General features: G+C 43.2%; 1 protein-coding gene across 2 annotated transcripts; it reads left to right on the forward strand.

Moving 5' to 3' along the window:
• slc25a19 (solute carrier family 25 member 19) lies at window positions 1-27576 on the forward strand. 2 transcript variants are annotated; one of them, XM_041216626.1, is made up of 6 exons: window positions 1-211; window positions 9100-9255; window positions 10018-10188; window positions 17547-17730; window positions 20716-20846; window positions 26180-27576. In XM_041216626.1, exons 1-6 carry the CDS (start codon window positions 74-76, stop codon window positions 26375-26377), a joined length of 978 nt encoding a protein of 325 aa, XP_041072560.1. In that variant the 5' UTR covers window positions 1-73; the 3' UTR covers window positions 26378-27576. The 2 variants fall into 2 exon arrangements, with proteins under 2 accessions (XP_041072560.1, XP_041072561.1); XM_041216627.1 differs by lacking the exon at window positions 10018-10188.
• The last annotated feature ends 39 nt before the right edge of the window (window positions 27577-27615 follow it).

The raw sequence follows: 27615 nt of genomic DNA on the forward strand, positions 1-27615 counted from the left end.
GGTGGGGATTGTCCTTGTCCAGCCAGTGAGCGGGAGCGGTTCTGTGAGAAAGCCGGCCGGTGTCCGCCAGAGGATGGTCGGTTATGACCCGCGGGCCCGGGAAGACGGCCAGGGGCTATCTCCCACCAAGGTGGCTGCGGCCGGGTCAATGTCCGGGCTCCTGACCCGGGTCCTTATCAACCCGCTGGATGTCATCAAAATCCGGTTCCAGGTAAAGAGGGAGAAGAGCAGCGGATAAATACCCAGTAATGCCCGGTAAATATACAGGATAACGGTAACCGTGTGAATGTAGAGGAGGATGGGTAAATACCGGGTAAATGTACAGGGGGGTGGGTAAATACCAGGTAACCTAGCTACTTACATAGGGTAAAGGTTAAATACCCTGTTATTGGGAGTGGTAGCCTACTTGATAATGTTGTGGTATCAATAATCCAGATGCCTGGACTAATGCTCCATGGCGGAATTTAAATTCAAGCAATTAATAAATCTGGAATTGAAAGGTGGTCTCAGTAATGGCAACCATGAAGCTACTAGCTTGTTGTAAAAGCCCATCCAGCTCACTCGTGTGCTTTAGGGAAGGAACTCTGCCGCCCTTACCTGGTATGGCCAACATGTGAATCCAGATCCACAGCAATGTAGTTCACTCTGGACTGCTTTCTGAAAGGCAGTCCAGCCTTTCAGTCCTACCAAACCACTGCAGAGATGTCGAGAAGGATTTAAAACTGGATGGATCACCTCACATTGAGTTAGGCACCAAAGGCCCAATCAACTCTACAGAGTCCTTCCCACTGACATTTAGGGACTTGTGTCACAATTGAGATGAAGACGAATTTTTTCATTCACCTTGAACTGCTGCAGTCCATGTGGTGTAGGTGCACCCACAGTACTGTTAGGGAGAGAGTTCCAGGATCTTGATCCAGCATCAGTGATGCAGCAGCGACATATTTCTAGGTCAGGATGATGTGTGGTGTGGAGGGGATCTTGGAGCTGATGATGTTCTCAGGCATCTGCTGCACTTGTCTTTCTAGGGGTAGAGCTTGTGGGTTTGGAAGGTGCTGTCAAAGAAGTTTTGGTGAGTTACTGCCGTGCATCTTGTAGATAGTACACATTGCTGCCACTGTACACAGTGGAGGGAGTGAATGTCTTAAGGTGGTGGTTGAAGTATCAATCAAGCGGGCTGCTTTGTCTTGGATGGCACTAGCTTCTTGAGGACTGTTGGAACTGTGCTCATCCCAGCAAGCAGAGAGTATTTCATAGCTTATATAGATGACGGACAGGTTTTGAGGAGTCAAGTGGTGAGCTAGTCACTGCAGAATTCCCAGCCTTTGACCTGCTATTGTAGCCATGGTATCTATGTGGCTGGCTGAGTTAAGTTTCTGGTCAATGATAACCCACAGGATGTTGATGGTGGAAGATTCAGCTCGAGCCTGAATGTTGCCCAGGTCTTGCTGCATATGGATACAAACTTCTTCAGTCTGTGATTGGTAGTCGGCATGTTTCCTTGCCTATATTTGACCTGATGTCCTTAGACTTTGTGGGGTCCAGAATCAATGTTGAGGAATCCCAGGACAACTCCTTCCCAATTGTAAACCACTGTGCTCACCTCTGGTGAGTCTGTCCTGCTGATAGGGTAGGACATACCCGGGGAAAGTGACAGAGGTGTCTGGCACATTGACTGGAAGGTATGATTTGATGAGTATGATTATGCCAAGCCAGTCTGTTGCACAGCTGCCGGAATTAGGAACATAGGAGGTATCTGGTTCGTCAAGCTATTCAATTAGACCATGGCTGATCATCTCCCTCAATGCCACTTTCTTGTGCTATCCCCATATCCCTTGATGGCATTACCATCCAGAATGTATAGATTCCTGTCTAGAATATGCTCAATGATTGAACTTCCACAGCCTGTCTGGGGTGGAGAATTCCAAAGATTCACTAACTTCTGAGCAATGAAATTCCTCTGCGTTTCAATTTTGCTACAAATCCCCAGATGTTAGTTGGGAGGACTCAATTCGCTTTCAGTGCGTATGTCAATACCGGGTGAACCATCTGGTTTTAATCCTCCTCGATTTCTCTTTAGTGGTTTGGTTGAACTGAGAGGCTTGCTAAGCCATTTCAGAGCTAAGTTCAGAATGAATCACATTGCTGTGGATCTGAGTTGCCTCCACTTTTTCAAGGGCAATTATGATTGGGCAATCAATGCTGGCCTGGCCAGCAATGCTCATATGCCAAAAAAACTAAAAAGAAAAAGTATACAGGGCAGTGGATAAATACTGGCATTACCAGGTAACTGCTAGAAGATAGGTTACCACATTAATGGGGTAACAAAAGAGCAGCCCACATGGATTTCAAAATGGAAGGACATGCAAAGTAACAGTAACCAAAAGTAGATGTAATGCAATTGGACTTTCAAAAGACCTTCACTAAGGTTTCATAATAGATTAAATAATAGGCTCATGATGAAGGTTAGAATACATGACTTCAGGGCACAAGTAACAATGGATAATAAGCTAGCGACAAAACAACAAACTCCGTGTAGGGGTTAAGGGTAGCTGTTCAGGCTGGCAGAAGGTGGGAAGTGGTGTTCCACAAGGACAAGTACTGGGACCACTTCGTAATTTACATTAATAATTTGAACTCTGGGATTAGAAGTCCAATTTCAAAATTTGTGAATGACACCAAATTGGAAGGTATAGTTAACACAAAAGGAAGATCGCACCAAGCTGCAATAAGACAATAAATTAACAGAATGGGTGTGTAATTGGCAAAATAAATTCAATTCCATCTCCTCAAAAAAAAATCCTTGACACCACTGTCATTACAAACCACCCAACTCCCTTTCCTCTCAAGTCTTTGAACATGTTGTAGCCGTACAAATTCATGCTCATTTTTCCTGGAACCTACACGTTTGAATTTCTTGAATCAGGTTTCTGCCCTTGCCATTGTGTTGTAATAGCAATTATCAGAGTCACATATGACATCCTATACAACTGTGACAAAGGTAAACTATGTTTCTGCACATCCTTCTCGACCTGTCTGCAGCTTTTGACAGAGTCAACCACACCATCAATGCCTCTCCACTGTCATCCGGCTGGGTGGGCCTGCTCTCACCTGGTTTCATTCTTACCTATCTAATTGTAGCCAGACAATTACTTTTTAAAATTTATTCGTTCACAGGATGTGTCTAGGCCAACACTTATTGCCCATTCCTAATTGCCCTTGAGAAGGTGATGGTGAACCACTACAATCCATGTGGTGTAGGTATACCCATAGTGCTGTTAGGAAGGAATTTCCAGGATTCTGACCAGCAATAGTGAAGAAATGATAGCATAGTTCCAGGTCAGGATGGTGTGAGACTTGGAGGGGCACTTGCAAGTGGTGGTATTCCCATTTATCTGCTGCCCTTGCCCTTCTAGGTGGTAGAGGTTGCGGATTTGGAAGGTGGAAGGAGCCTTGGTGAGTTTTTGCAGTGCATCATGTAGATGGTACACACTGCTGCCATTATGCGTCAGTGGTGGAGGGAGTGAATGTTAAAGGTGGTTGTTGGAGCCACACTCATCCAGGCAAGTGGAGAGCATTCTATCACACTCCTGACTTGTGCCTTGTAGATGCTGGGCGGGCTCTGGGGAGTCAGGAGGTGAGTTACAAGTCAGGAACATAGAAAATACGCGCAGGAGTAGGCCATCCGGCCCCTCGAGCCTCCTCTGCCATTCATTATGATCATGGCTGATATTCTAACTCAATGTCATACTCCCACTCTCTCCTCGTGCCCCTTGACGCTTTTAGAGTCCATAAATCTATCTATTTCCTTCTTAAAAATACTTGGTGACTTGGTTTTCACAGCCTTCTGTGGTAGAGAATTCCACAGGTTCACCACCCTCTGACTGAAGAAGTTTCTCTTCATCTCAGTCCTAAATGGCCTACCCAGTATCCTGAGATTGTGACCCCTTGTTCTAGACACCCCAGCCAGAGGAAACATCATCCCTGCATCCAGCCTGTCCAGCCCTGTCAGAATGTTATATGTTTCAATGAGATCCCCTCTATTTCTTCTAAACTCCAGTGAATACAGGCCTAGTTGACCCAATCTCTTCTCGTACGACAATCCTGCCATCCCAGGAATCAGTCTGGTGACACTTCGCTTCAATCCCTCTATGGCAAGTACATCCTTTCTCAATTAAGGAGACCAAAACTGCACACACTACTCCAGGTGTGGTCTCACCAAGGCCCTGTACAGTTCAGTAAGACATCCTGGCTCCTGTACTCTAGTGTTTATGTTTTAAGTCTATATGACTCTTCTTCCTCTGAAGAAGAGTCATGCGGACTTGAAACATTAACTCTGTTTCTCTCTCCACAGATGCTGCCAGACCTGCTGAGTTTTTCAGCATTTTTTGCTTTTGTTTCATAACTGTCTTCTTTTGTGCTAGGAATTGCTCCAACTGGCTTTCGCCCGATTCCCATTGACTTCAGTTTTCCTAGGGCCTCTTGATGTCACAATTGGTCAAATGCTGCCTTGATGTCAAGGGCAGTCACTCTCACAGCACCCCGGGAGTTCAGCTCTTTTGGCAATGTTTGGACCAAGGCTACAATGCGGTCAGGAGCTGAGTGGCCCTAGTGCAACACTCTGTATCAGTAAGCAGGTTATTGCTGAGTAAGTGCCGCTTGATAGCACTGTTGACGACCCCTTCCATCACTTGCTGATGGATGAGAACAGACTGATAGGGTGGTAATTGGGCAGGTTGGATTTGTCCTGTTTTTTGTGGACAAGACATAGCTGGGCAATTTTCCACATTGCTGGCTAGATGCCAGTGTTTATAGCTATGCTGGAACAGCTTGGCCAGGGACACAGCTAGTTCTGGAGCACAAGCCTTCAGTACTTTTGCCAGAATGTTGTCAGGGCCCATAGCCTTTGCAGCATCCATTGCCTTCAGCCGTTTCTTGATGTAGCATGGAGTGAATTGAATTGGCTAAAGACTGTCATTTTGATGCTGGGGACCTCGGGGAGGCTGAGATGGATCATCCACTCGGCACTTCTGGCTGGGCCCCTCCATCACTGAGGATGGGGATATTTGTGGAGCCTGCTCCTCTAGTTAATTATTTAATTGTCCACCACCATTTCACAATGGATGTGGCAGGACTGCAGAGCTTAGACCTGATCCATTGGTTATGGGGTCACTTAGCTCTGTCTATAATTTGCTGCTCCTGCTATTTGGCACACAGGTAGTCCTGTGTTGTAGATTCACCAGGTTGGCGCCTCATTTTAAGGTATGCCTGGTGCTGTTCCTGGCATGCCCTCCTGTACTCTTCATTGATCCAGGGTTGATCTCCCAGCTTGATGGTAATGGTAGAGTGGGGGATAGGCTGTGCCTGAGGTTGCAAATTGTGGTTGAATACTTGCAATGGCTTCTCTTCCTGTTCTCTGATGTCCCCCAGTGATATATCCTTGGCCACATCCTTTTTTTTATATCCAATGCTGCCCCTTGGTGACATCATCTAAACGCACCTTGTTAAAGTTCACATGTACGCCCAGCTCTGCCTCACCACCGTCTCTTTTAACTCCTCCACAGTTAAATTATCGGACTGCTTGTCCAACATCAAGTACTGGATGGGCAGAAATTTCCTCCAGTTAAATATTAGGAATACTGAAGCCATTGTTCTCAATCCTCAGTCCAAATTTGGTTCTCTGGCTGCTGCATCCATTCTTCTCCCTGGCAGCAATCTGAGATTAAGCCAGTCTATCTGCAACCTTGGTGTCACATTTGATTCTGAGATCTGCCTCTGACCTCATATTCGAGCCTTCACTGGAAGCACCTATTTCCATTACAAAAACAGAATTACCTGGAAAAACTCAGCAGGTCTGGCAGCATCGGCGGAGAAGAAAAGAGTTGACGTTTCGAGTCTTCATGACCCTTCCACAGAACTTGAGTTCGAGTCCAAGAAAGAGTTGAAATATAAGCTGGTTTAAGGTGTGTGTGTGTGTGTGTGTGTGTGTGTGTGTGTGTGTGTGTGTGTGTGTGTGTGTGGTGGGCGGAGAGAGAGAGAAGTGGGGGGGGTGGTGTGGTTGTAGGGACAAACAAGCAGTGATAGAATCAGATCATCAAAAGATGTCAACAACAATAGAACAAAAGAACACATAGGTGTTAAAGTTGGTGATATTATCTAAACGAATGTGCTAATTAAGAATGGATGGTAGGGCACTCAAGGTATAGCTCTAGTGGGGGTGGGGAGAGCATAAAAGATTTTAAAAATAATGGAAATAGGTGGGAAAAGAAAAATCTATATAATTTATTGGCAAAAAAAAGAGAAGGGGGAAACAGAAAGGGGGTGGGGATGGGGGAGGGAGCTCAAGACCTAAAGTTGTTGAATTCAATATTCAGTCCGGAAGGCTGTAAAGTGCCTAGTCGGAATATCAGGTGTTGTTCCTCCAGTTTGCGTTGGGCTTCACTGGAACAATGCAGCAAGCCAAGGACAGACATGTGGGCAAGAGAGCAGGGAGGAGTGTTAAAATGGCAAGCGACAGGGAGGTTTGGGTCATTCTTGCGGTCCAGAACACCTGCGGTCTGTCCGCAAGAATGACCCAAACCTCCCTGTCGCTTGCCATTTTAACACTCCTCCCTGCTCTCTTGCCCACATGTCTGTCCTTGGCTTGCTGCATTGTTCCAGTGAAGCCCAGTGCAAACTGGAGGAACAACACCTCATCTTCCGACTAGGCACTTTACAGCCATCCGGACTGAATATTGAATTCAACAACTTTAGGTCTGGAGCTCCCTCCCCCATCCCCACCCCCTTTCTGTTTCCCCCTTCTCTTTTTTTTGCCAATAAATTATATAGATTTTTCTTTTCCCACCTATTTCCATTATTTTTAAATATTTTAAAATCTTTTATGCTCTCCCCACCCCCACTAGAGCTATACCTTGAGTGCCCTACCATCCATTCTTAATTAGCACATTCGTTTAGATAGTATCACCAACTTTAACACCTATGTGTTCTTTTGTTCTATTGTTGTTGACATCTTTTGATGATCTGCTTCTATCACTGTTTGTCCCTACAACCACACCACCCCCCTCCACTTCTCTCCCCCCACCCAAACACCCCTCCCCCCCAAAAAAAAACACACCTTAAACCAGCTTATATTTCAACTCTTTCTTGGACTCGAACTCAAGTTCTGTGGAAGGGTCATGAAGACTCGAAACGTCAACTCTTTTCTTCTCCGCCGATGCTGCCAGACCTGCTGAGTTTTTCCAGGTAATTCTGTTTTTGTTTTGGATTTCCAGCTTCCGCAGTTTTTTTGTTTTTTTATACCTATTTCCATTGTCTGAGTTCACCACGTGTTTGGCTCACCTGCTGCTAAAGCTCTCATTCTTTCTTTTTTACCTTTAGACTCAACTATTCCTGGCTGGTCTCCCCCATTCACCCTCCATAATTTTGAAGTCATCCAAAACTCTGCAGCCCGTGTTTTAACTTGCAGCAAGTCCTGTTCCCCTATCACTTATGCCTGCTGGCCTTTGTTTGGTCCCGGTCAAACAACATCTTTACTTTAAAATTCTCATCCTCGATTTCAAATCCCCCCAGGACCTCGCACTTCCTTATCTCTGTAATCTCCTCCAGACCCACAACTCTCTGAGGTATATGCACTCCTTTAATTCTGACCTCTTGTGCGTCCCTAGTTTTAATTGCTCTATCATTGGTGGCCATGCTTTCAGTTTCTTAAGCCCCAAGCTCTGGAATTCCCTCTCTATACGTCTCCGCCCCTCTACTTCTCTTTTCTCCTTTTAGACATACCTTAAAATCTGCCTCTTTGACCAAGCTTTTGGTCATTTGACCTACCATCTCCTTACGTGGCTCACTGTCACACTTCTGTTTGTTTGTATAATACTGCTATGAGGTGCCTTGGGATATTCCAATATATTTAAGGCCCATGTTATAGGTAAGTGTGAAGTGGTACATTTTGATAAGACTAAGGAGACTTGGAATAATAAGAGTCAAATGAGATAAAGGAGCAAAGGGATCCAGGGGTTATTCATTCACAAATCAGCAAAAGTAGCGTTGCAGGTTGATGAGGCCAATTTCTTTTTTTAAAAAAACAAGCCGAGCACTGGGGTTCATTTTCAGATGGATGGAATTGAAAAGCAGAGAAATTGTGTTAAACTTGCATATAATCTCGATTAGACCACACTTTGAAAACTGTGAACGTTTCTGCTCTCCATATTATGAAAAGGATTTAGAGAGGGTGCAAAAAAATTCACAAAAATAACATCGGCATTGAAAGATTATATTTATTGGCGAAGTCTTCCTTCTAGAAAGGCGAAGGCTGAAAAGTGAATTGATAGATATCTTTAAAATTCTGAAAGGATTTGCAGAGAGCTGCATAGGCACATTGGGCTGAATGGTGTCCTGTGCTATAACCATTACATGATTCAAAGACAGGGTAGCTGGGACAGGGTACCCTTGTGGGGTATCCAAACCTTGATGTCATATGTTTAAGATCAATGATTATTGATAAATCAATAGAGAATTTAGGAGAAACTTCTTCACCCACAGCCTGGTTTAAAATGTGGATCTCGCTACCAGGCTATATGTTTGAGGGCTATAGTGTAGATGCATTTGGATTGGGGGAGAGTGGATTTTAGTAAAATAAGGCAGGATCTGGCCAAGGTAGATTGGGAACAACTACTTGTGGGGAAATCTACAGAGGGGCAGTGGGGGGTGTTCAAAAAGGAAATGGGGAGGGTACAGGCTCAAGATGTTCCCTCTAGGGTGTTAGGAAGGAGTAACAAGCCCAGAGAACCATGGATGACCAGAAATATTCAGGATATGATGAGAAGGAAAAGAGAGGCTTTTAGCAGGTACAAGGGAGGCAAATCAGCGGAGGCATTAGTGGAGTACAGAAAGTACAGGGTGGAGCTTAATTGATTTCATGGAAATAATGTTTCCAGAGATTGAATCTGGCATGGATCATAGGGTGATGGCCACTCTTGTGTTTGGAAACCAGCCTGCAGCAGATCCCTGCCTCCCCTCCCCTACCCCATCACCCTCTCGTGTTGTGTGGCTGCTAACTTCAGGATTATTCTCATATCTACTGCTCTGATTTTGTTTCCTCAGCTTCAGATCGAGCAGTTGTCACTGTCTGAGCCGGCAGCCAAATATCAAGGCATTCTGCAGGCGACTAACATGATATTCAGAGAGGAGGGTCCGCAGGCATTCTGGAAAGGCCACCTCCCAGCCCAGCTACTCTCCATCTCCTACGGAGCTGTCCAGGTGCGATGCATGTTTTCACCTCTCTCCCCGAACCGTTTAAGAGTATCTTAAAATATGGCAAAGCATCACTTTCTTACTTTGTTTTATTTTCAAACTTAGTTTGTGTGTGAATTTTTCTGCTTCCTGAGCTGAGGGATGTGAGTGCTTGAGAATGGAATGGGGCCCTGGGAGTGCAGTGGTTATGTTATTGGATCAATCATCCAGTCCAAATTCCACAATGGCAGTTTTAGGTCATTAAATTCTTAAATAGAACATTTTTAGGATTTATTGGAAAACTCTCTGGTACTAAAGTAGTCGCACTCTCATCTCTGAGTCAGGAAATCACAGGTTCCAACCTCACTCCAGGCCCTGGAAACATTCTCTAGATTAGCACTTTATGCAGTACTGAGAAGTGTCAATGTTTTCAAAAGAAATGTTAAACCAAAGGCCCATTTGCTCTACCCAGTGCACGTAAAAGATCCCACAGCACTATTTGAAGAAGAATTGGGGAGTTATCCCTGGTGTCCTGGCTAATATTTATCCCTCAATCAACATCACAAAAACTGATTATCTGGTTGTTATCATATTGCTGTTTGTGGGAGCTTGCTGTGCGCAAATTGGCACCTGCGTTTCCTACATTACAACAGTTCGAATTAAAATTTAATACAAGCACATGTCAATGGCTCTAAAGCGCTAGATTTAAATGCACGTCCTTTCCATTTTGATTATCTCTTTGATGTCGGGTGGCTAATTTACTTGAGCATTTTTTTCTTTGTCTTCCAGTTTGTGAGTTTTGAATTTCTAACAAAATTTGTCCACAATGCCATGCTTTATGACTCAAGGAATCCCACAATGCACTTTGTGTGTGGGGGCCTGGCGGCATGTTCGGCCACTGTTACTGTGCAGCCACTTGACACACTCCGCACCAGATTCGTGGCACAGGGAGAGCCCAAGGTGAGGAAATGGGGTCTTGGGGGAACAGGTATGTGGTGGTGATGGGGAGGGGATAATTGTGATGGTAAATGGTTGTGGAGGATGGGGGTAAAAGGCACAGCAATTAAACAAAGGCATCTGTATCTTATAAAATCATAGAATGGTTACAGCATAGAAGGAGAGGCCATTTGATACTTAATGTCCTTGCTGACTCTGCAAGACCAACTCAGTTCCCCTTTCCCCCCTGCCCTTTGCCCATAGCCCTGCGTTTTTTTTTCTCTTCAGATAATTATCCAATTCCCTTATGAAAGCCATGACTGAGTTGCCTCCACCACATTTTCAGGCAATGCATTTCAGATTCTTACCACTTGCTGTGTGTACAAAAAAAAATTCTCATGGTTCTTTTGCCATTCCCATAAATTGATGTCCTGTGGTTCTCAACCCTTCTGCCACATAAACTATAGATAGGTAGTTTCTATCTACTATGCCCAGACCCCTCACGATTAAATCTCCTCTCAACCTTCTCAGACCAATAACATTTCAAAGAATGGCATCCCCACGACGCCACCAGAAAGAAAGCCACTGGACAATATTTCACTTTTTAAAAAATATTTACTATAACTAATCAACTAAAACCAACATAATTCAAACATTTATTAACAGACGAAAAATATTTCCAACAAAGAGGTAAGTTTCATTTTAAATAGTTGATATAACAAAGATATGCCTCATAGTTACAAGCATTTGCATTACTTCTCACACAAATGGGACACTGCGTTTCCAACTTGCTATGTAAGACCTCTCAGTTCCCATTTAATCATTTTGGTCCTTGAGTCGCATTCACCAGCAGCCTTTGGAAGTCTGCAAGCACAGTTACCACCGATGAGCCACATGTCCACAAACCCCCTCTCTTTGGCCTGTGACAGTCTTGGTGGCACAGAATCCCCAGAGAATCCCTTCTCTGACCCCTTTAAGTAGTCTGGTGGGCTTTGGCAATACTGAAACTGCAGTAGTGGGTCTTGTCCAATCCATGTCCCTTCCTGTCTTCAGCTCTGTTCTTTCCAATTGAGTAACATACAGTAATACAATCTCTTGCCCTATTCCCAGATACCTGCTTTAACACGAGGATCTGTTTAAAGCATGACAAACAGAAAACTGTGCCATTCGGAGAGAACCTTGCTTGTTTCCTCTCTGAACAAATTCTGTGTGTTCTGAACTGCCAAACAGAAAACACAGGCTGACCCAACAGAAAACACAGGCTGACCCAACCCCACTGCAGTTAGCATTCTATTTACCCTTTGCTTCTTAATTGTTCATTCCCATGGCAACCTTGGGTCACATGAGGAATCATGCTTAGCCAATTTATTGGAGTTCTTTGAGGAAGTAACAAGTGCTGTGGATAAAGGAGAACTGGTGGATGTACTGTATTTAGATTTTCAGAAAGCATTTGAGTGCCACATCAAAGTTTATTGTGGGAAATAAAAGTTCATGGTGTGGGGGTAACATATTGGTATGGATAGAAGATTGGCTGGCTAGCAGGAAGCAGAGAGTAGGCATAAATGGGTCTTTTTCAGGTTGGCAAGATGTAACAAGTGGTGTGCCACAGGGATCAGTGTTGAGACCTCAACTACTTACAATTTATATAAATGACTTGGATGAAAGGATGGTTGCCAAATTTATGATGACACAAAGATAGGTAGCAAAGTAAGTTGTGAAGGGGACATAAGAAGCTACAAAAAGATACAGATGGGTTAACTGAGTGGGCAAAGGTCTATCAAATGGAGTATAATGTGAGAAAATGTGAAATTGTCCATTTTGGCAGGAAGAGAAAAGAGAAGCATATTATCCAAATGGTGACAGATTGCAGAGCTCTGCGATGCCGAGGGATCTGGGTGTCCTAGTGCATGAATCACAAAAAGCTAGTATGCAGGTACAGCAGGAAATTAGGAAAGCTTATAGAATATTATAATTTATTGTGAGAGAACTGAATACAAAAGTAGGGAGGATATGCTTCAGTTGTACAGGGCACTAGTGAGATTGCATTTGGACTGCTGTGTACTGTATTGGTCTCCTTATTTAAGGAAGGGTGTAAATGTGTTGGAAGCAGTTCAAAGAAGGTTTACCAGACTAATACCTGGAATGGGTGGGTTGTCTTATGAAGAAAGATTGGACAGACTAGGCTTGTGTCCACTGGAGTTTAGAAGAGTAAGAGGTGACTTTGATTGAGACATATAAGATCCTGAGGGGTCTTGACATGGTGGATGTGGAGAATCTAGAACTGGTGGGGGGGGAGGGGTCACTGTTTAAAAACAAGGGGTCACCCATTTTAACAGAGTGAAGGCAACATTTTTTCACTTGACTGTTGTGAGCCTTTGGAGCGCTCTTCCTGAAAAAATGGTGGAAGCAAGGCTTTGAATATTCTTTAAGGCAGAAGTGGGTAGATTCTTGGTAAACAAGGGATAAATGGGATGCAGATTTCAGGTTACTATCAGATCAGCCATGATCTTAGTTAATGGTGGAGCAAGCTTGAGGAGCTGAATGGCCTAACCCTACTCCTTGTTCATATGTACACAGGCATTTCTTGAATATAATGTCATAATCAGGAAACCAATTAGCCCTCTTTCAGAATATTCCCCAGCTCAGCTGGACTTAGAGCAAATATTGCACAGAAAGGAAATGCATGATTTTCCAAAAGCACAGGGATCATCATATGAAGAATAACCTCAGCTTTTCCAATCTATCCACATAACCGAGTTCCTCTTCCCTGGAATTATTCTCGTAAATCTTCTGCATCCTACCTAATGCCTTCACATCCTTCCTAAAATGCAATGAAGAAAATTGAAAACACAACTCCAGTTGAGGATGAGCCTATGTTCTATACAGGTTGATCATAACTTCCTTTGATTTTGTGCTGTATGCCCCTGTTTATAAAGCCCAGGATCTGAACTTTTAACTACTCTCTCCACTTGTCCTGCCACCTTCACTGATTTTTGCACATGTACCTCCAGGTCCCTCTGCTCCTATATCTACCTTAGAAATTGTATCCTTTTTTTTATTGCCTCACCTCATTTTTCCTATCAAAATGAATCTTTTCACATTTCTCTGCATTAAATCAATCTGCCACTTGTCTACCTATTCCACTAGCCTGCCTATGTCCTTTTGAAGTTATCACTATTCTCCTCATACTTCCCAATACCTTGGAGTTATCTGTCATCCGCAAATTCTGAAATTGTGCCCTGTACAATCAAGTTTAAGCCATTAATACAGATCAAGTAAAGTGGTGGTCCTGACACCAACCCCTGGGGAAACCCCACTGTATACTTTCCTCCTGTCCAGAAAACAACCATTCACTGTTTCTTGTCGCTCAGCCAACTTCTTATCTATGCTGCCACTGTCCCTTTTATACCATAGGCTTTAACTTTGCTGACAAACCTGTTATGTGGCACTTTATCAAACATCTCTTGGAAATCCAAGTATACCACATCAAGTGAATTGTCCTCATAACCCACACTGTTACCTCAACAAAAAGCTCAAGCAAGTTAGTTAAACACAATTTGTTTTCACAAATTTGGGCTGGCTTTCCTTAATTATTCCATATTGACTTTTTTTGTCCCTGAATTATCATTTCTAAAAGTTTTCCCACTGAGGTTAAGCTAACTGGCCTATGATTGCTGGGCTTATCCTTGCACCCTTTTATTAACAATGGTATAAAATTTTCAATTCTCAAGCCCTCTGGCACCAACCCTGTATCTAATGAGGTTTGGAAGATTATTGCCAGGGCCTCCATAATTTCCACTTCCACTCAGTACCCTCAGATGCATCTGATCTGGTCCTGGTGACTTATCAATTTTAAGTACAAACAGCGTTTCTAATAACTCTTCTTTACCAATTTATAGCCCATCGATATATCTCAACCACTTCCTCTTACATTATAACTTTGATAGCACCTTGGTAATGACAGATGCAAAGTACTCCTTTGGTACCTCATCCATGCCTGCTGCCTCCATGCACAAAGTCCCCTTTTGGTCCCTAATTGGCCCTACTCCTCCCCTTACCACCATTTTTACCAGGCATATTTATATGCCTGTAGAAAACTTTTGGGTTCCCTTTTATGTTGCCTGCTAGTCTCTTTGGGCACTCTCTCTTTGCTTCTCTTCACTTTCCCTTTCAAATTTCTATATTAAGCCTGGTTCTGTCATGTATTATCGACCTGGCAACTGTTATACGCAATAAAAGCAGAAAATGCTGGCAATACTCAGCAGATCAGGCAGCATCTATGGAGAGAGAAACAGGATTAACATTTCAGGCCGATGACCTTTCATCAGAACTGGGAAAAGTTAGAGATGTAATAGATTTTTGAGCAAGGGGTGGATGGGCAAGGACAAAGGAAGTTCTGTAATAGGGTGGAGGACAGGAGGGATTGAATGACAGAATAGTTATCTTAAGGGCCAAAGGGAGTGATGATGGGGCAAGAAAAGAAATAAACAAAAAATGTGCCTAGAGCAGGTGTCTGAAGACAAAAATATAAGAGAAACACCGAAACATGAAAAGAAAAGGATACAAAATGGGAGGGCAGAGTTTCTGGTGTGTAATTGAATTCAATGTTGTGCCTGGAAAACTAGAAAGTGCCAAATCGAAAGATGAGATGCTGCTCGTTAAGCTTAAGTTGAGCTGCACTGAACAGTGCTTCAGGCCAAGGACAGGGATGTCAGTATGTTTCGGGTTTTCTCTTCGTTTTGCTTTCAGACAGCTGCACACTTAAGAGAAAAACTGAAACATACTGACATCTCTGTCTTTGGCCTGAAGCACTGTTCAGTGCAGCTCATCTTAAGCTTAAGGAATAGCATCTCGTCTTTCGATTTAGCACTTTCTAGTTTTCCAGACATAACATTGAGTTCATTTACAGACCATAAACTCTGTGATCCCATTTTGTATCCTTTTCTTTGCATGTTTCAACTTTTCTCTTACTTTTGCCTTCAGACAGCAACACGCCTGCTCTAGGCAAATCTTCTGTTTCTTTGATCTATTCCTTGCCCAATTGCCATTCCTTTTGGCCTTGGAAGTCTAACTATTCTGTCATCCAGTCTCTCCTGTCTTCCACCCTATCGCAGAACTTTCTTTGCCCTTGTCTTATCTACCTCTTGCTATTAAAATCTCTAACTTTTCCCAGGTCTGATGAAAGGTCATCACCCTGAAATGTTAACTCTGTTTCTCTCTCCACAGGTGCTGCCTGACCAGCTGAGTATTTCCAGTATTTTCTTGTTTTATGTCAGATTGCCAGCATCCACGGTATTCTGCTTTTCACTTGCACCTTTTTTTTCCTGTTCATCTTGCTGTCTCTCTCTTTCATCATCCAGGGACCTCTGGCTTGCTTTGTCCTACCTTTCCCTCTTTGGGAATGTCTCCTTGACTGTGCTTAACCTTTCCCCTCTTTTAAGGACAGCCCGTTGTTCTATTACAGTTTTGCCTGCTAATCATTGATTACAATTTACCTGAGCCAAATTTGCTCTCACCCCACTGAAAACGCTCCCCCTCGCCCCATACAAATTAATTATTTTTACTCTGGATTGCTCGTTGACCTGTTCCAAATCTAACTTAAACCTTATGAAATAATGATCACTGTTGCCTAAATGTTCTCTTACTGACACTTGATCCACTTGTCCCACCTCATACCCCAGATTCAAATCCAGTAATGCCTCCTTCCTCATTTGGCTGGAAACAAAATGGTCTAGAAAATTCTCCTGAACACGCTTCACACTTCAGAAACTCTTCCCTCTCTGCCCTTTACACTATTAATATCCCAGTCTATATTATATAATTAAAAGCCCCCCAGGTATGACTCTTTAGCTTTTGCATCTCTCTCTAATTTTCTTTCAAATTTGTTCCTCTATATCCTTCCCATTGAACAGTACCCTATAGAATACACTTCAGTAGTAGAATGGTACCTCTATTGTTTCTGAGTGCTAAACAAATAGATTCTGTCCTTGAACCCTCTAGGGCAACCTCTCTCCAACACTGTAATATTATCCTAAATCAATACTGTTACCCTTCCTCCTTTCTTTTTCTTCCTATCTTTCCTAAAAGCCTTGTATCCAGAAATATTTAGTACCCAGTCCTGCTATTCTTTGAGCCAGGTCTCTGTTACCTCCACAACATCATATTCCCACATGGCTATCTGCACCTGCAGCTCACCAATCTTACCACATTATGCAAATTTACATATGAGCACAGTAAACAGTTTAGATGTTATTACATTCCATCTTATTCTGACCCCATCTAATATTTTACTATTTCTTAACCTAGTGTTATCTTGTCTACCTTGTTTCTCCTTTCTAATGTTACGTCCTGGTCCCCGCCCTCTGCCAAGTTAGCGCTTTTAAGAGAATATTTAACCAGGGTAGGCAGGAAGCTGTTACTCACCCAACATTGAGGCAGCTGGCCCTCTGGTTGGCTGTGGAATTGTTGAGGGTAGGGGCTGGTGTGTGATAGTTAGCCTCATGGTCTTTTGGGCTAAGAAGAGAAATTTTACCTTAATTCCTATCCCAGCTATGAAAATTTTTTAAAAATGGCTGAGGACCCAATTGGATTTGGGTCAGAGGCTCCAAAATGCTTAAAGTCTTGACTCTAACATGAAGAATGGACATTTGGGTGAGGTAGTGGAGCAAGTCTGAAATTTGAGCAACTGAATGCTAGCAGGAGGAGGGGAGAATAATATGGAGGTGAGGACTTGATGTGTTGGAGAGTTGGTGCTTAAATGTTTACAGATCACTAATGTTAAAGGGATCTTTTGTTTCTGCATGTTTGCTTTTGGGATGTTGGAGACTCATTTGGGTTACTGGGATCAGAACTTCAAGTCAAGGTGTTTATAGATGAGGAAAGCTGTTCATTGCTGTCAATGCAGAAGGCTAGCCTCTGTGGCTTTGGGCTGGTGAAGAGGGGGTTGGCCAGTGTCCCAGCCCCCAATCACCCTCCAGTCCTGCTTTCAATCCCACTGCTTTATCAGGAGTTCAATTCTGTGTGTAAAGGATGCTTCCTAATATCAGTTCTTTATTCACTGTTTATCAGCTCATACCTGTGTTGCCTTGTCCAATCTATCCTGTTTACAGTCCTATATTCGTCTGTAATGTGGCAAGTTTGTGTGGGCTGTGTGTGGGTGAACAGAATTGGGAGTTAAGTAAAGCACACACACACACACACACACACACACACACACACACACACACACACACACACACACACACACACACACACACACACACACACACACAATCCTTCCATGGTTAAGAAGCATACCGACAAAGTTAAAATGGTAAGTGTGCTGCTTTAGAATACTGATCAGCTCTGGAATATGCTGATACGAACATATACTTGTTTTGCAGGTTTACAAGAGTCTCTGGCATGCAGTGGTCACCATGTACAGAAAGGAAGGACCCCTGTCGTTCTATCGGGGCCTCACTCCCACTGTCTTAGCCGTCTTCCCCTATGCTGGGTTCCAGTTTGCCTTTTACAACATCTTTCACCATATCTCTGAATGGGCTGTGACACCTGGAGAGACCAGGATGGGTGAGTGATCAGTGGTAGGAGGGGTCTACGTATTGACTGGAACACTGGCTAAATGAGACAGGAGAGCTTCTGTGGAGGGGGGGGTAGTCATGATCTCATAGTGAGGCATTGGCCCTGGATAGTCAAGAGGGGGAGCAGGCAAAAGGGAAGCCAAATCATTCAGCTTCTGACAGGTAGGGTGGCATTTTTCAGACCTCCTATAGAGGTGTCATGGGGTAAGCTGGAAGCAGCATTGTGTTTTCATTGTTCCCACCAAGCAGCTGCTCATGATCATCATCTCAACAGTCCACCTTGCTGCCCTTTCCAGACACTGCCCCATTTCTCTTTGATACCCTTGGTCACATTGTTGCTAAGCAGCTATGGGCTCATTCCTCCCACACTTTCTTGTTCAAATACCTCTTTGTTTCTTGCCCTACTGTATTGGGATTGTCCAAGACAGTCACCCTTTCAGTACTCTATCATGGTGTGCTATCCCTTTTGGCCTTCTATCTCTACTGGGTCCATCTGGTCTATCATTCCGTTCCTAATCTGTCTCCCTCTGGCTCCATGTTGAGGTACAGCCCTGTTTTCCAGCTCAGCCAGCACCTCACCTGCAATGGATTCTCTTTTTCAACAGGTTTGGTTATCTTTGGAATGCACCATGATTCCATTCTCTTTCTATTTTCCATCCCTCGCCTACATACTTCGCCTCGGCAACTTCAGTATGTAGGCGAGGAATGAAATCTTTTGAGTATATTGACAACACCCGGCTAGACTTACTTACAGACCCCTCAGACACTACTGCCTGACCACTTGTCTGACATCATGTGATGATTGAGCAGAACTTCCTACAAGTTGACATTGCTGAGTTTGAAGCCAGCCTGTTCTGCTGCCACCAAACATCTCACATCTTGTCCTCTTCCCTCAGCTCAGTGTTTCCTTCACCCACCCTATCTAATGTCAGTGTCCTTTTTGACCCTGAGCTAAACTTCAGAACCACCAAGACCGTTTGGGTCCATCTCCACAATGCCTGCCCGCACCCAACCACACTCTGCCTCTGATTGAACCTTCCTTCATGCTTTTGTTATTTCTAGACCTCTACCCTCCAGTACTCATTTCATCAAGCTTCCCACCCACAGATCTCCAAAGTTCCATTCTACTCCTCCTGTCTACTTTATCACATGCTGCCCCATTCACCCATCACTTCTATTTCACTGTCTCCCCAATGTTGAACACCTTGAATTTTAAATCCTTGTTTCCAGACACCTCACCCCCTTCATCCCTATGCAACTTCCTCCAGCTCTCAGCCTTCAGTCACTTCACTCTAGCCTCTTTTGTGTCCTCAGCATCACTGTTGCCTTCAGCTATCTTTACTGCATTCTGCGCTTCCAGTCCTGATCTGCAGCCCCTTTCTCCACCTTAAAAAGCTTATCTCCAACCTTATTTCTTTGACCTTGCCTTCAGTCATCACCTGCTACAGATATTCAGCACTATTTCCGCACTGTAAAGAGCATAAGACATAGGAGCTGGAGTAGTCCAAATGGCCCTTTGTGTCTGCTTTGTTATTCAGCAAGATCACAGCTGATCTTCAGCCTTCACTCCATCTCTCCACACTATCCCCACATTTATGGAATGTGTGCCGTTTTGGACACCCGGTTATAGATGGGATATTGGAGCTCTGAACAGGGGGCACGGTCTACCTGATAGCCTTGTAAGGAAGAGAAGCTCAAAAAATTGGGGCTTTTTTCTCCAGAGTGTTTCAAAATTGTGAAATGGTTTGGTGGGGGTAAGCAATGAAAGTTCATTCCCACTAGTTGGAGAATCTGTAACAGTAGGACAAATATTGAGGATTATCACCAGAGGAACAGAGTGGATAATTAAAAGCTGTTGATTGTTCAAGACAAAAGAAAGTTTAGTACCTGGCATGCTTTACCATATGGGACCATTGAGGCAGAAACTCAAACATGTTAATGTAGACAACTCCAAATCCAAGACAACTCCAAGGCAGTACAGACACAATAGGTTGAATGGCCTCCATTTGCAAATTTTCTTGAGATTTTGGCAGGTAGGGGCATTGTAAGAAATCATGAGAGGCTAAAGGTATTTACTAGTTAATCAGAAATGAGACTGTTATATAAATGTGCTGGTTGCTTAGCTGGTGAACTAGGTATTGCGTTGCTGAGTGACTGCACTCTCATTGTGGTTGTCATGCTAAAACCTGCCCCCGGCACTTGCCTTCTGGCATTACCCCATCTACTGGCAGCAGGGTGAATTGCTCATGTTTTTCATATCAAAGTCCCACTTGAAGATGATTGGGATATGTTGCTGGTTTTGTATTTTCTCCACACAGCAGTCCCTTTGAGTGTTAACATGTCAGAGCTTTCAGTTTTTCTATTGTCCCATAATGTAGCAAAGTTGCCTGTGGCAGAGCTGCTTTTGATCCAGTCAGAGGTGCTCCCAGTCAGAGGCCACTTGGCATTTCTGTGGACAGACTGAGCTTATGATTTTCCCATGTAAGGAATTGCAGGCAAGGATTCTCATCCTGTTCAGCACCTGTGCCCTTACCCAGCTTAGCAGAGCAATGTTTATGGTGTATCATTCTGTGTGTATTCTAAAAGAAAAGTGGTGACTGTAAAATTAAGAACTTACATTTATATGCTGCAATTTCATGGGCTCAGCTCAGCCAAAGCATTTTGTATTTTTGAAATGTCACTATTGTACTGCAGGAAATGTAACAGCCAATTTGCACGCAGTAAACTCCCTCAAACAGCAACAATCGGATTGTCTGTTTTAGGTGCTGGTTAAGGGACCCAGGGATATCTCTTCAGCACTTCACATAACCCCATGGAATCATCTTACCTCCACCTGTGATGGCAGGTTTAGCATCAGACCTGAAAGATGGCACTCTGTTACTGCATTGGGAGTGTTGGCCTGACTCAAATCTCTGACTGAAGAAGTGAGAGTGCTTCCGTTGAGCCACATTCTTAACTTATTCTTTTTTGCCAGGTAATATAGAGAATCTGGTGTGTGGCAGCTGTGCAGGGGTCATCAGTAAGACACTGACATATCCCTTCGACCTCCTCAAGAAGAGACTGCAGGTGGAAGGATTTGAGCAGGCACGTGCTGCTTTTGGACAGGTGAGGGCTTTGCAGACCTATATGCACCCCTGATGCTTTGGCTCCATTGCATGTGTGAACATCTTGACTGGAATCTTGAAAGCCGCCAGATTTTGACGAACGCAATGTTTGATCACAAGCTCTTTCCACCTTGGTTTTGGAGAGGTGGGAAAGGGGTTTGTCCCAAGGTGTATATCCTACATGGTCTTGTAGCTTTTCTATTCAGTGTGCACAGGAATTTGTTTTCAAAATATTAGTCACCAGGACCCAAGGCAGGCACTATTATAATATGTCCAATCCTAGTGATCCGTGAGGATATTACATATTTGTACCATGTCTGCTCACATACATACTGGTTGGGGGATATTTTCATAGTATATTTTCATAGATATACACAATATCAGGAATAATGCTGAGATGTTTTGCCCTTCCGTACATAATAACACACCTTGCTCTACTGTATCATTTTTTTATTTACTTGACAGTGCAGAACTTGAGAAATACTGAAAAGCAAAGACATCCTGTCAAAGCTTCTTGGCTTGCAATCATCAGGACAGATGCAAAAATAGCAAATTTCAAAAGGAGCAACAATTTATACTGTATGAGAAAAGGGGTGATAATTGGTTGGCAGGTATGCACGGACCAGTGTGCAGGCAAAAGGAATATGACAACACCCCTTTGTCCTTTTGTCTATGACATCTTTGGCAGTCTCTTCTTGGCCTCTACCTATTACTGGCCCCCTATCAAGCTCTCCTGTCCCACCCCCTTCTACCAGCTTATATTTCATCTCATTTCTTTGTGTCTTAGTTCTGAAGAAGGGTCATATGGACTTGAAATGTCAACTATATCCCTCTCCGCAGATGCTGAATTTTCCAGGTATTTTTGTTTTTGTTCTAGATTTCCAGCATTCGCAGCATTTTGCTTTTATATTATTGCACCTGGTGCATTTGCCATGGAAATGCCTCGACCAATCAGAGCCAACTTGCCATAAATTGTTGTTCCCTTGGGATTATTGCTTCTGTTGATGAGTGCAAGATGAGAAGCTTTGACAGCATGTCTTTTTCTACAATAATCATTCTTTTGTCCATGTATAATCATGTAATAGTTTTTCAGATCTGCAGTGCTTCTGTTACTGGACTATTAATCCTAAGAACAGGAGTTTGAATCCTGCCATGATAGATGGAGAATTTGAATTTTGTGTTTAAAAAAAAATCTCATTGTCAGTAATAGCTGACAGATTGATGTAAAAACCCAAATAATTCAGTAATATCCTTTAGGGAAGGAAACTTTAGCCAGTGGTTCTCTGAAGTTGTCTAACAAACCACTCAATTACCATCAAAATCGAGGCCCATCACCAACTTCTTGCAACTAGAGCTGGGCATTAAATGGCTTGCCAAGGATCCCCACCTCCTAAGAATAAATGTTTTTCAAGGGTGACTGTGATGATTCTTCAACCAGCTAAATCAATGTCACACGATTCTCTGTGGCTTGCATATACTGCAGTCCGTTACCACAAGGGCAATGTTTTGACACAACATTACTTCAAGGAATTCAGATGACATGAAAAGCCATGAAGCAGTTGGACTGCTCTGCAAATCCCAGTGCACCTGAATTTTTTTTAAATGTCAGTAAGCCATAAAATTTGTCCTGGGGAAACCAGGGTGTAGCAGCCAAGATGGCTCAGTGGAATCCACCCCCATATACTGTTCTTCCCTGCTATCTAGTCTGTGAATGTAACCTCCGTTGCTTCTCTCTTTCTTCCCATCCTAGGTCTTACTGCTCAGTAGAATCCAATAACAATTTGCATTTCTTTCCATAGAAATGTTATTGAACAGGATTTGACACCAAGGCACATGATGCACTTGGATAAGTGTCCAAAAGCCCAGTTAGAAACAGGTTTTAAGGAGCTTCTAATCATGTAGAAAAATGGAGAGGTCCAGGAAGGGAATTCAAGAGCTTGGGACTTGGAGAGCTGAAGGCAGGGCTACTGATTGTGGAGTGAAAGGAATGGGGCTTGTGCAACAGAATATTGGAGGAAAGCACGAGGGTTGTAGAGCTGAGGAAGGTTAGAGAGTGAGGCAGGAGCCATGGAGGAATTTCAGTGCAAACTAGCATTTTAAAATTGAGGCGTTGCTGGACTGGGGGCCAATGTAGCTCAGAGAGTAAAAGCAAGGCGGGTGAATGGAACTTTGTGATATGTGCAGCAGAATGTAGGTGATTTTTCCTCTTTTTTAAATTCTGAAACTGAGAATTATGATTGACACAAACTCACAATCCAACACCTTTGCTGAGAATGTTAAACAAAACAGTTTTAATTAGCTCATACAGTTACTCCTTCAGGCGGTCAGTCTGAGATGAGTGTAGGCAGCTTAAACTTAGATCTTCCTGCTTGGATTATCAGAATTCTTCCTCTCGGATGCGTATCTTCCGTCTTCTTTCTTGAGAGTTCAATTGAGGGACTTTTTAAGGGGATTAAATATAAAATACACTTTGTGAAGGGGCTCAAAGAGCTCTTCTAGATGTGGATTGGTTAGTTGGGTATGTTGGTTGGTTAACTTGTTTCCAAATTGTCCTGCATTACCATAGCCATAAAAGGAAACAAATTGTTGTGGTGAGAGACAAAGCCTCAGTAGATAATTGGCAGGAAGTTCTCATCCAGTATTGGTATTACAACTATGTAAAAAGCATTTCCTCAAAGTGGTCCATGAGCTAAGAATTTGTGTGTGTATGCAGTCCCCTTTTTTGTGAATGATTTAATTTAAAAATAACCTACAAAGCTTTCGGTCTTAAATAAGGTCAAGGTTCATTTATTACAAAATTACTGCTGTAAGTTACTTAAGTAAAATTAACAAAGTCGTTAACTGAGTACATAGAGATTGAGTGCAGGCAAGGATAAAAGGTACTTATAAAGATGAAATTTAGTTCAGCCCTTTAATGTGTTGTTTCAGGCCCATAGCTTACAGTTAGTATTGGTTGTCTGGAGTGAAGAGTTGTGTTCAACAGCTGCGATAGCTTCTGTAGTCAGTTAGTTGGTGTTTGCATTTTCATGTGGATTCAGCAGGTTTTGGGAGAGAGCGGTTTCTTGTTCCTCACTAGTTCTGTCGTTATGGCACATGAAAATTGCTTGGATTCTTTTCAGCAAAACAACTGTTGATTTCTGGATAACTTCCTCTTTGTTCTCCCTTGGCCAAGAACCCTCTCTGATGAGATCTCTAAAACCAGGGGTCACTGTTTAAAAATAAGGGGTCAACCATCTAAGACAGAGATGAGGAGAATTTTTTTCTCTGAGGGTATTGAGTCTTTGGAACTCTCTCCCTCAAAAGGCAGTGGAAGCAGAGTCCTGCGGGACTCTGCACAAAATGCCCTTGGCAGCCTGTCTTTATCACAAACAAAACAAAATGGCAGCAAAATGAGCCATTGTATCATCAGGCAAACAAACTAATTATGTTGAGATCCTTTGAAGTCTCTTCCTGTCTCCTGTTTTCTCAGTGGCTAAGACATCTTCACACCTTTAGAAGATTTAATGGGCAACCTTGGAAGAGTCTGATCAGTTTTAGAGATAATAGTCTGAATCACAAGATATGAACAACCACACAAAGGTGCCAAGATGCCCGTTTCTCTATTTTGAAAACAAGAATTATGAGCAGGAGTAGGCCACTCGGCTCCTCGAGCCTGCTCCACCATTCAATAAGGTCATGGTTGATCTGATTGTAACCTCAACCCCACATTTCTGCCTACCCCCGATAACCTTTCACTCCCTTGTTAATCAAGAATCTATCTAGCTCAGTCTTAAAAATATTCAAGGACTCTGCTTCTACTGCCTTTTGAGGAAGAGAGCTAAGAGTTAAGAGGCTCACTACCCTCTGAGAGAAAAAATTTCTCCACATCTCCGCCTTAAATGAGTGATCCCTTATTTTTAAACAGTGACCCCCTAGTTCTAGCTTCTCTCACAAGAGGAAATATCCTCGCCACATCCACCCTGTCAGGACCCCTCAGGATCTTAAAGATTTCAGCGCCTCTTACTCTTATAAACTCCAGTGGAGACTAGCCTAACCTGTCCAACCTTTCCTCATAAGACAACCCACCCATTCGTGATATTAGTCTAGTAAATCTTCTCTGAACTGCTAACACATTTACATCCTTCCTTAAATAAGGAGACCAGTATTGTACACAGTACTCCAGATGTGGTCTCACCAGTGCCCTGTATTATTGAAGCATAGCCTCCCTACTTTTTGAATTTAATTTAAAGGTTTGAAAGCAAAAATGTATCTTTAAAACAGTTGTCCTTAAAATCTATAATATTATAACCACACATTCGTGACAATGGGATAGTGAACAAGCAGTACGAAAAGTCTAGAGGAGTTTAGATAGATGTCATCAAAACGCATGTGGAAACTGATGAGCTTTTGGCTCATGTTGTTGAAGGGCACCATTTATAGGAGAAATAGGGGATCAAAGATAATCCTTCGGGGAATCCAGAGGCAATGTTGCGAAAGCAGAAGGAGAAGCCATTGTGAGACATTTTCTGGTTACAACTGGAAAGATAAAAATGGAACTAGGTAAGGACAGTCCCACCAACTGAACGATGGTGGAGAAGCATTGGAGGAGGATGGTGTGGTCAACACTGTTGCATGCTATATCCTGTTCCTCTTTCCCCTTCCTGTTCCCTGCTTCCCATCGCCACAGAGTGTCTGGTACTCTACATGTGAAATCCTTTGGAGTGTTTACTTTCATTGATTTACACACACATTCCAATTTATGAAAATACAGAGAAACTAATGGTTAAGACAAGCCTATGTGGCAGGCACAGATAGTGGGAGAATTCCACTCTACCTGTGTCATTGGGGACCTATTAATAAATGAGTAGAAGGGTAATGTATGGAGCAGATCCGCATATCCTGCGTAAAACGTGCTGAAATCCAGGTTTGACTCTATCTGTGTAAAGATAGCCAATGCTACTCAGTCATCAGTCTGGACCCTTCATTGGGCCTGAACATCTTGAATGGGGGGAAGAGGAAAATTCCAGCTGCGTGATGATCTTTGCTGTAAAGTGGACCAGTGTAGTTGACAGGTGAGGGCAGGATCTGGTTGTGGAGCTCCCCTTGGTCACATTGTCTCTGGACGCTCATTGTCTCAGTGCGCTTTTGGAGATTGGCTCCAGTGAATGAAGAGTGTCCACAGAACCGAACATAAAACTTTGAGAGCAAGAGAAAACTAAACAAATACACTTGGTTTGTAATTAAGCAGCACTAGGGCTGAACTGGGGCAAAGTGCTATGTTGGGGGCCATGGTGTTAGGTTGAGGCTGGGCGCGAAGTAGCAGCTGCTAACCCCCTTTTGGTTTTTGCATTCCAGGTCCAAACTTACAATGGGTTCCTGAACTGTGCCTATCAAGTGGCTCGGAGTGAGGGCCTGAGAGGATTCTTCAAGGGCCTGTCGCCCAGCATGCTGAAAGCAGCCTTCTCCACTGGATTCAGTTTCTTCTGGTACGAGCTGTTCTGTGATATCTTGGGAAACCACAAAGAGTACAGGACATCAGCAACACCTGAATAAAGACGTCAGACACAAAACTCCCTCGCAATGATAACTGATTGGCTCCTTTTAAGTCATCAAATCCCTTTGACAGCCCAAATATGGCACTGATTTCTATTTTGAGTGTGGGCTCTTGCAATTCATTGGGAAAGATTGTGTCTCTTTAGGATCCCACTCACCCCAGTCCATCCCACAGTGAATCTTTGCACTATTGTTCTTTCTGGGTCATGTGGAGGTGCAAGTGGAACTGTCTGAACCACCTGCTGTTGTGAGATGTTTATAAAGTATGGCCCAGGATTCAACAGCACTCAGCTGTTGCTTTAAATGGCGAGATTACAACTGCTCTTGTTCTCAGATTTTAATTCCTAAATATAGACAACAATGAAATACAAAGTAGGCTATAATTATAGTGCTGTAATGGAGGTGATTTTAATATTTATTTTTCTAAAGAGATGCATGTATTTGGCAATCTGCTTGTCATTTTGTCTTAATTTTTGTGCCTAAATGCTAATATATGTAAATGTACACATTTAAACATTTATTGAGATCTTGGGAGTGTCGCACTGTTGAGGTTATAGGTTGCCAGCTCCTGTCAAGTATTTGTTTTCTGTAAGTCAGTACTGTACTGCTATGGTGTTTCCACTTGAAGTGGAGAAAGAACTAGGGTTCTGGGGAGGGGTGAAGGACTTAATTTATTTTATTGTTCAGATGAATATTTAATGTATTGTAATATAGGGGTGTCCAAACCACTACATGTGGATCACAAGTCCTGGTACAAGGTTCCAGGACTGATTCTCAGTTGGGTCGAAATCAGCAGATTGGGTAATTGCAGTCAATCTTGGGAGCAGGGAGAGGGAAAATCTCAGTCACTCCTGATCACTCTCTGCTTAGTGCATGTTAGCCACGAGCGGGATCAAGCTGAGCTGTGCTCTCTGTGGTCAAGCAGCCTTGTAACTTAGTGCCTGGACTTGAATGTCATTGATGACGCAGGTGATGTGCAAGTATCTGCCAGCAACAGTCAGCAACTCCAGGATACGGGAGGAGAACAGTGGAAGAAAAGATTGAGGTGAATGCTAAAGCAGTGAAACACCTTGAATCATTCTAAAGCTATTATGCAGTTATGTATCTTGTGGAATTGTCTCTTTGTATGGTTTATACCTCAAAAATATTTATAGTAGAATGTATTTTTAATAAAAGGGAATACTCTTGCTTGAACTTGACTGCCTAGTCTTCCGGTCTTCATTAGACACAGGGGAAGT

Source organism: Carcharodon carcharias, chromosome 22 (assembly GCF_017639515.1).
Source record: "Carcharodon carcharias isolate sCarCar2 chromosome 22, sCarCar2.pri, whole genome shotgun sequence".
NCBI lineage: Eukaryota > Metazoa > Chordata > Chondrichthyes > Lamniformes > Lamnidae > Carcharodon > Carcharodon carcharias.